Here is a 9,776-nt window from a genome sequence, read left to right as displayed (position 1 = left end):
AAAGTGTATATAAAACATGTGAGTATTGTCATAAAACTAGCATGGAACATAAGAAATTATAGATACGTTTGAGACGTATCACCTACCAACAATTGTGTGGGACTATGAATCGTGAGGTTTGGCCTAGCTATGTGAGTGCATATGTTTAGGGGGAATTAAATACATTGGAATATTACCAAGGCTTCACTTGTCAAATTTTGTACGGGTACGGGTTCTACGATGTCATACCCATACCTGCTCACTTGATGGGCATGATATTCTCTCATTTACGTACATATGGATAATTTTTGTCCCACACTCGTACTCCTAACGGGGTTTTACCTGTCAGGACCCCTAAAGATATTTAGAAATGGCTACACAACTTTAGGCAACTGTTTGCATCCTTCCCATCTACCTATAAATAGTACCAAGCTTCTCCCAAGCTAGGTTGGTAGATCCTGGAACATTACTGTCAATATCCTTTGATCGAAATTATCGAGCTAACCCCTACTTCTCTCATATATTCAATGTTATCCATTGGAGAGAAGGAGATTATATGTTTGGTCGCGCACCAAAAAAAAAGAACGAGATGTGGCCACAGACGGAGAAGGACCCCCTCTCTTGGAGATTTGACATCTCCTAAACAGTTACATGTCTACCTAGCGAGCTTCTGAGGTGTGGAGGTCGAGGTGTACCCATGAGCATCTGAGGTGTGGATTTTCTACACAAAGGTTTGGAGATTTTCTGTTGAAAATCTGCCACAGTGATCAGGCGAAGCAGGAGTTCCTACTTGTAGTGACATAGTACACCACTTCATGTTGTAGTGTACAAGTCATTGACATAACACTCACAAAACACCATAAATATTGCATCCCTTAGAGTGCTACAACAAAAATATCGTTGGTCCAAACTAATCTCTCTTTATAAACTTAAATCTATAAGTTAAAAGTCGACAAATAATGTGAGATACTCCTCCGTCTAATGAGGAGTCAAAGCAAATGAAAATCTTGAATCTGAAGTTTTGAAGCAAGATGACACAATTAAGCCTGATGTCATCTGAGCTCAACAACTTATTTAGTAGCGTGCTACGCTACTCGACTCATCTATCATAGTTTAAGAGTTCTAAGGTTCTATCTCCTTTTCCCCCTCCACTATTCCATATACTATATCATAATATATTCCTTTGGCGCCTCTTGACAGATTTGGTTTTGCATAGTACACCTCCTCTACTTCGGGTTCGTCGGTAGCCTCCGCATCATTCCTATCGGACTCTAAAGAAAGGTTACAAAGTAATAGATTGGGTACACTAGAGTACTCAGCAAGTTCTATGATGGTTATTTGATGTATAAACATGGACCAAGAGATCCTAGGCTTGTGCAGGTTTTTGAAATGTTTTTTTTTAGAAAAAGTAAGTTTAGATTATGAAAAACAATGTCCGTCGGTCCCCATGGGTTGTGAGAATTTCATGGAGTTCCTTTCCCGCTGTGATCGTAGTTCTTTACCCAAGAACAATAAGTATCATAACATGTTCTATACACTCTCGAGAGGTTAGCTACTTTTACCCATAAACGTCTTAAGCCTTAGTGCACAACAGGGAGTATCTCTCCATTCACACAATCCAAAATGGTGTGAGGCCCGACTAAAAGACAAGCCAATCACTACCCTTCTCCGAGGCTCCACATTCCACCAAGTGTAATGTGTTTCGGTTGATAAACCTACGCTCCATTCTACGATACCATAGTTGTCATTTCGCAGATGGGAAGAGGATGTTACGGGCTCCCACCATGTTGGGTTTCCCCAAGAAACCATCCCAACTAGATATCCGAGGAATGCGAAAAGGAAATGGGTACAACTGACTATCGTGTCCCACTCCGGGAGATGCGTTGTCTACACGACGCTAGGGTGACCAACTACATTTGTTGGTTAATCCTGATGGTCTTTTCAGTATAATGGAACCTCCACCATAGGATTTCACCCTCAGCCATGGTTCAATTGTTTTTTTTAGAGAGACCATGGTTCAATTGTACATACAATGGAGTAGAATTTTGGTGGATAAGTTAGGTGAACTTCGACATTGGAGTTCAAATCTGGCCACTTTGGTTCTTAAAAGTAAAAAAGTTCAAAATTTTCCCATATTTTAGAGATGCATGTTATGCAAATGTAAAAGTTACTTCTACTCTCATAACATAGAAGTTTACCAGAGGTCATATTAAAGTTGTCAATGAGGTATTAATACTACAGTCTGTAGTCACAGGCTCACAGCCAAACAAATGAAAGCATTTGAAACTATGTTATTTGATAAACTGTTAAAATACTTTAAAATATTTTGCTACCAAACACACAGCCTAAGAGACTGCGATACGCCTCTCAGTGAATTCGTTAACTTAACACGAAATCAGACCATCTGTTCGATATTACCGGAAAAAAGATCGGTGGGGGAAAGAAAAAGAGGAATAGAACCACGGACACCCTTGTCATCGGGCGGAGAACGAGATCCCGGCGGCCTGGTCATCGACGGCGGCATCGAGGAGTAAGGCCAAGCTCCTCGAGATCCGGTCGTCATCGTCCACGCCCGGCAGCTACAAGCCCTTTCTCGCCGCTGGTTGAGGTTTCGGATCGGTTCCACGGGCGGCGGCGCCAAATCGATTTCCGCGCCCGGTCGGGTCAGGAAGAGGCCGCGGAATCCACCGGCTTCTGGTTCTAGAGGGGAGGACGGCGGTGCCGCGTGTATCTGTCCGGTGATTACGGGTGGAAGACGGCGGCGCCTGGTGCCGAGGCGTCCGATTGGCCTGGAGCGGATTGCTTGCGCCAATCAACCAAGGCGGCCTAGGCAACTTCCGGCGAGGTATCCGGCCAAGGCATGTTTCCTCCATCAAACAAGCCCTAAATCTCCCGTAGTCTACCATCGGCCCCCCTACAGCCGCCGCCATCCAAGTTCCCATTCTTCTTCACCGCGTTCCTGCTGTCTCCACCCAGTCCGGGACCTTTGGCCGTTGCGTTTTGAGGTATGCGCTTGTTTGCATCCAGTTGATTAGCTAAACCCCACTGACCTTCACATGACTGTCTATCATTGCCATTTCACAGGGAAGTAAGGTGACTGGATCGAAATGTATGGCTCATAGAATTTACATTGATGATCACACATCCCGAAATGTTTGTCACCCCATGAATTCTGTTGAGTACTGCACTTGTCTTGACTGTGATTGGGCAAATTCTGCATTTGGATTTAGCTGATCAAATCGGACAATTCAGTTGGAAGTAACTATGGAGCACCTCCCGGTTGAAGTTATTGGCAACATTTTTGCACAGCTTAGTGCTGCACGCGATGTAATGGTTGCCTCTGGGGTCTGTCGGAAGTGGCGGGAGGCCTGTAGGAAGCATCTCCACTCACTGTCCTTCAACTCTGACGACTTCCCTCGAGACATGACTACACGTCAACTGGAGATCGTCATCACGCAGACTATATTTCAGACGATGGGGCTGCAGTGCCTCTCTATACATATAGATAACACACATGAGTTCTCCGCAGCACCTGTGATTGCATGGTTAATGTATACCAGGGATACGCTCCGATGCTTGTATTACAACATCCAAACCAACCCTAATGTGAACATCCTGGAGAAGTGTGGGAGACAGAAGCTGGAGGTGTTGGATTTGGACCATAACACAATCACCGGTGTTGAACCTAGCTACCAGAGGTTCACTTGTCTTAAGTCCCTCTATTTGAGGCATGTGAGCATTTCTGCCCTGGATTTGAGCCTTTTAGTTGCTGCTTGTCCAAAGATTGAGTCACTGGCACTCGATGTCCTTGAGATTGTCACTTCTGATCCGCTGTCTACAATGGAATTGACAAGCCATACCTTGAAAAGCCTTTTTGTAAAAACAGTCGGTGTAGACAAGATCATACTCGATGCAGATAATCTGGAGGTCCTGCACCTGAATGCTTTGAACCTTGATTTGTTTGAGCTCTCTGGGAAGGGTACACTAAAGCATCTCAAGATTGATGATGTGAGTGTTACACATTTGGATATTGGGGAGAGTACAGATCATCTGGAGGTCGTGGATGTGAGTAACTTCATGATAGTCTGGCCAAAGTTCTACAATATGATTTCTAGAGCTTGTAACTTGCGGACACTACGTTTATGGGGTGTTGTGTTTGATGATGAGGATGAGATTGTGGACTTGGAGACTATTGCTGTTTCATTTCCTCTTCTAAGGCATCTTTCACTAAGTTATGAATTACGAGATGGGCTACTTCATTATAGCCTCCAAGGATTGTCACCACTAGAGAATGTATTGGTTCTGGAACTTGGCTGGACAGTAATAAGTGAGCACTTTGGACCCTGGGTGTTTGGAATGATTGAAAAGTGTCCAAATCTCAAGAAACTTGTCATTCATGGTGTTCTTTCTGAGGCAAAAACACGCGAAGAGCGCAAGATGTTAGCAAGCTTCACCTCTTTTATAGTCTGTCTCATGAGAAAGTATGTGCATGTTGATGTGCAATTTGAGTATGAGTGATTATCCACTAGGTCAAGTGGGCACCCTTATCCTAGTTCTGTTCAAGTCGTGACATCAGGTAATATTCTTGGGGTTTTGAACTTCGACCAGCATATCCTCATTGCAATTGTACTTTCTGCAATTTATTTTATTTTTAAATGTCTAATTGCAAATATCTCATCTCTGGCTATCTTCGTGTAAAATTATTCTTGGTTGGTGTTATCATGTTGCGTATTTTGCTGCTGCATTGTCAATTTTTTCATTTAGAAGGTTACTGTGTGACGTCTTGGTTACTCACCTTTGAGTCTATCACATATGCCAAAGAAAACTTTGAAACCTTCAGAATCATGTTGTGCTGTAGCAGCATTAATATGTGCCACATATAGTTACAACATAGCCCTTATGAAGTGCTTCTTCAGCTCCTACTGAGAGTGATATGACTTAGCTGCTGGCGCAGGTCGTTTGAACTCTGATATGCATGTAGTTGACCAATACTTACTTGAATGCCCGTATAATAGAGAGGCCGCCTTTTCATATTTCTATTTCCGTGTGCATATCTGCCTCTATACAAGGGCTTTACTTTGCGGTATATTCTGGTCACTTTTAGAATCCAGCTTCTTCTGGTTTGCGTGATAGAGTACTGAATTTCAGCACGCATGCTTCCAGAGGATAGATGATACCCTTTATTTATTTAGGACAGTACAACTGGACAGTCTAGGATCTCTCTAACACTCCAACCTTGTACACCATCTGATCTCGTGCTTCTGTCGTTCCTGGCTGTCAGATCTTGGCTGCAGTGCCACCAATGGTTTTTAAGGCGTCCTCATTAGGACACTTAGGTGATAGAGCGCGCCCCAGCGACTTAGGGTTTTGCCCACTTAGGCGGTAGAGTGCACTTTAGGACGCCTTAAAAACCATGAGTGGCACACTCCCTGCTAACTGGGCTGTATCCTAAGGGCCGCTATTCTGGCAACAGAATTTCAGTTTTGTGGTTAATTGGGCTGCTACAGAATTCCAGTATTGTGGTTAATTGGGCTGCTGTCGATTGACTTGAGTCATTCACGTGGTTAAGCCTAACATGCCTGCTGTACCACATGTTGTATGTTGTTCTTACCTTCTTGAAGATAAAAGAAAGTTTTTCTACCTTCCCTTTAATTAAAGTACAACCCTTTGAACAAATGAGAAACTATTTTGAGGTCTTGGAAATTTGATTTAAATCAGTGATGATACGCTAGTAACTAGCAAACACTATAAAATTCAGTAGGCATGCACTGTGCTCTTATCCTTTCGCTAAAATCTCGCCCATGACGTTCTTATATAGTACTAACTCAAGTTTGTTACTTGGATTGAATGCTCGGGTGGTAGACTGGTAGGGACTGAGGGCTTTGAATAGATGTAAGTGAGTTTAATCGGTGAATAGTATTTGTGTTTATGGAAGAGTCGCAGGAGAGGCATGACACACGATCAGGTTCTTGGCCTTTTGGAGCTTTGAATTGTTGTGCTACTAACAATTGCAATTCGATTTACCATATGCTAAGATGTAAAACTACTTTCATAGTTTTGGGGCTTTTGGAGCTTTTGGAGCTTGTGTTTTGATTTTCCATGCCTTGCACTCTTGTTGCCTACTGGTTGCTCACACAAGCTTTCATGAGAAAACAGCAATATGCTCAGTTTTTTATCACATCAGTTTAAGATGCAGATTGACATATAAAACTGGGATAGTTACAGACGTGAACTTGGTCCAGAAAATTGAGGATATACACATATACTCCGCTTTAAACTGAATTTAGGAATTATTGTAGTTGTCGTTGACGCTACAGTGTTTTGCATATCAGCCAGCATGCGGTGCAAAATCGCACTCTGAGTATTATAGAGCCGATGATAGTGTTGTATTTAGTGTTGCAATATCAGTTTTACTGGCATCTAAGCTATACGCCTTTCCTTTCAGCCTTGATAAGTTTCAATCCTAGGATCATCACCCGGAGCTTCTTAGTGGCTGTGGCTAACCTGTGAATTTTTGTTGGTTAACTTTTATGTCTCTTAGATTCTGTTTTTTGTGGAACGTGTGATTGCAGTTCAAGCCCACTGATCGAGTAATTTCTGTTTAACACTAGGCAAACTGTTGCTATTCTTGAGGAGCACTAATCTGCTATCATGGTCAACCATTTGTTTTTTTTAGAATCAGGTTAGATCTTGAACTTCTAGTTGTGTGAACACATTGCCATGGTGTAAACAAGTTATGATGAAGTGTTATTTGGATGTGGTTAAGCACGCGATGGTTTGTACTAGCATAATCGTGCGTGCTATTCTGTAGCCTGTTCTGTTAATGCATGCCCAACGATAAGTGTGTAGCATTGCTTTTTCATAAGTTGTAGATTCTTCTGGTTGAAAAATAATTTTTATAATGATCATTGGGATTTATGTTGTAGTGTTATTGTTTAGAGATGGAGATACACTCGTTTTTTTTTTCCGAGAATGACACTAGGAAACTAAATGTCTGATGAAATTAATGGTCTACAAATTCAGGATTAACAAGTGATTCGTGTGTCCACTTTGGTGAACAATCACTGTTCTAATAAGTTAAATATATGTATCAAAGCTATTTGGTTTCAGTTAAAGAAAATCAATTTGGATCCTAGACATCTTTCGTGGTAACATGTTCCTGAGCACTGATTCTACAAGACAATGGTGGCAGACAACTTTTCTTCCTGTTACCTTCGCCCTTTTCTAGGGGACTAGCTTGCAGGTGCTATTACTGAGTGCTGTCAACTGTGCTGTGCTGTTTGACAGTTTAACCATGTACCTGGAATCTAGCAGCTCCTAGATGAGCTCACGGTTCAACAACGTACCTGGAATAGCTTATAGATGGACTATTCTGTGCCGGTTATAGGCTTCTATCGTTGCTTCCGTACTTCCTCTGGTTTTTTTTTTTTTTTTTTTTTGCCACAATATCGCTTCACTGGTTTTGACTCAAATACAACATTACAAACTGATAAGAGTTGAATCTACAAAAATTCGCTCTGATATTGATCTCTTAGTTTTACCCCGTGTAGTGCAACATTAATCTGGTTGTTATCTTTTGATTGTACCCCATGCCTAATGTTTTCTATGCATCTTGCAGTTCGCTTTCTATCCTACTTCATGAAAACCACATGGTTTATAATCGGCAGCTGGACGTAGCATTGCACATGGATGGAGACAGTCGGGGTGACCTATTCACAAAATTGAAAATTCCTGCATTTGCCAATGCATGATGCAAAACCCCATTTATTTTCTGAGAAATCATCTCCCTTTATTCTACTACATTTGTTCAACTGAAGTGAATTGATTCAGTTGAGATTTAGATGCACATCATGTCAACATCTTTTGGATATTCATGACACAGCATTTGATTCGAAATTCTATTGATTATGCTGTGAAAGTGGAAGTTTTCTAAATTATACCCCTACCATTTAAAGCATACAGTTACATGCTTTTTTTTGAAAGATAATATATTAAAGCTAGCAAGCCGCCTCATTAAAAATCTTTCAGCCCCCTTAAGTACCATAGTAAGGAAAAAAGTGCGTTAGAAACTTGCAGCCATCAAAATCACATCAAGTTACAATCAGCCAGGCTGTGAACTAGAAAAGCAGGTGGCTCAGCATCGAAGGAAACGACTCATCTTGTAAACCAGGTGGCTCAGCATTGTAGGAAACGACTCATCTTGTAAACTTGTATATTTCGCACAAGAATGAGCCGCCTAGTTAGCCTCGCGATGAACATGACTTAAGCTAAAATTTGTAAACAACAAACTCAGCTCACTAATCTCATCTAAAACCTAAACCTGCTTGATCACTGAATGATCATTAGCTCTATTTTGCCGAAGTCGAACCAAATCTTCAGAGTCAACTTTAAAAACGACACTGCTGAAACCCCTTCCTCGAGCATACAAAACAACATCTCTAAGTGCAAGGGACTCCATAGTCAGAGGATTAGACAAATCTCGGCAAGTTTTACCCGTAGCACCACGGAAAACCACACCCTCCCGTGCAACAGCACCATTAGTTGCCAGTTGACATTAACTGCACCATCGGAATTAATTTTAACAACTCTATCAGGTGGTCTCTGCCACTTACAGTCCGGCCTAGCAGGTTTAGGAAAACCCTCCTCCCTTGGTAACTCAAGGGTCTGCAAGGTCTCCTTCACCATCTTCATAGTTTTAGTTGGATTAAAAGCAGATTCACCACGAGTCAGATTATTTCTCGATGACCAGATCGAGTACATGACTGAAGTTATAATAGCTCTCTCATGTCGGTTGAAAAAAAACTCACAAAGGATATCTTTTGTCCATATCAATGGGTGTAGCTTCCGCAGTTTAACTAATAGAATTTTCTTTGCTGCTTCCGAAAACAACTTTGCATGACTGCATTCAATTAAGGCATGCATCACACTTTTAGATTCTGCCTTACACAGAGCACAAGTGTTGTTATCCATTATATGTCGCCGTGACAGAGTTCTATAGTTAGGAAGAATTCCTCGAAGAACTCGGCACCAAAAAACACGCACCTTAGGTACTAGTGGGAGTTTCCATAATCTATTCCATAATTCAGTATCATTTACGGACGAAGATATAACATATCCATTGTTAGTCCTGGCCTCCTCCGACTGACGAGCTTCCATCAAGGATTTGTAATACAGTTACATGCCTGAGTGGTACTCTTCGGCCACTTTATCCTTGACATTCGTCACCCAGGATGATTTTCATTGCATGGCAGCCTAATCATAATCATCCAAGTCGAGTGCTATATAATATTTAAGGGTAGCATCTGTGCTATTATTCCATCCGGGCTTACATTTTAGAATCTTTATAAAAGAATATATTCCACACGCTGATCATATCAAATTAGGGGTCTGAGTTGGCTTGCTGAATTGACATTCCTTCCTCCAAATACACCTCCACTCACTATACAGACTTTCCTTTTCTTATTACGTCCTGCAATGTCAAAATGAAGGATGATTCTGTTTATTGGTTTAGTTCAGCAAATCAACGAAGCTTTAAGAACTCAGTGGAACAATTTGATTCTTTTATTTCTTTTGGCAGATTGGTCTTTCCCTTTGGGAGTAGCTTAAACTCCCTTAATATCTTGGTTAGTGCAAAGCTAATCTCTGGGTTGTTATGGTGGATTTGTCTCATGGTAGCCAACGAATTGGAATATGGTGGATTTGTCAGCTGAGGCATGAATGAAATGAAATGAAATAAACAAAAGGTGCGACCTGTTCCGTAAAATACGTAGCCGTGGACAGACTGATCAAAAGTTCAG

At 41.6% G+C, this 9,776-nt stretch overlaps 1 protein-coding gene across 1 annotated transcript; it reads left to right on the top strand.

Annotated features, from left to right (window-relative positions):
• Nucleotides 1–2,413: 2,413 nt before the first annotated feature.
• Nucleotides 2,414–7,875, top strand: LOC124660155 (F-box/LRR-repeat protein At1g67190). The gene is made up of 3 exons (XM_047197950.1): nt 2,414–2,984; nt 3,064–4,555; nt 7,598–7,875. The coding sequence occupies exon 2, from the start codon at nt 3,244–3,246 to the stop codon at nt 4,495–4,497; it is 1,254 nt and encodes a 417-aa protein (XP_047053906.1). The 5' UTR covers nt 2,414–2,984; nt 3,064–3,243; the 3' UTR covers nt 4,498–4,555; nt 7,598–7,875.
• Nucleotides 7,876–9,776: the final 1,901 nt, after the last annotated feature.

The sequence above is a fragment of the Lolium rigidum genome, chromosome 6 (genome assembly GCF_022539505.1).
Source record: "Lolium rigidum isolate FL_2022 chromosome 6, APGP_CSIRO_Lrig_0.1, whole genome shotgun sequence".
Classification (NCBI taxonomy): Eukaryota; Viridiplantae; Streptophyta; class Magnoliopsida; order Poales; family Poaceae; genus Lolium; species Lolium rigidum.
The sequence above is the reverse complement of the archived record's forward strand: the minus strand, read 5'-3'. Positions and strand labels throughout refer to the sequence as shown.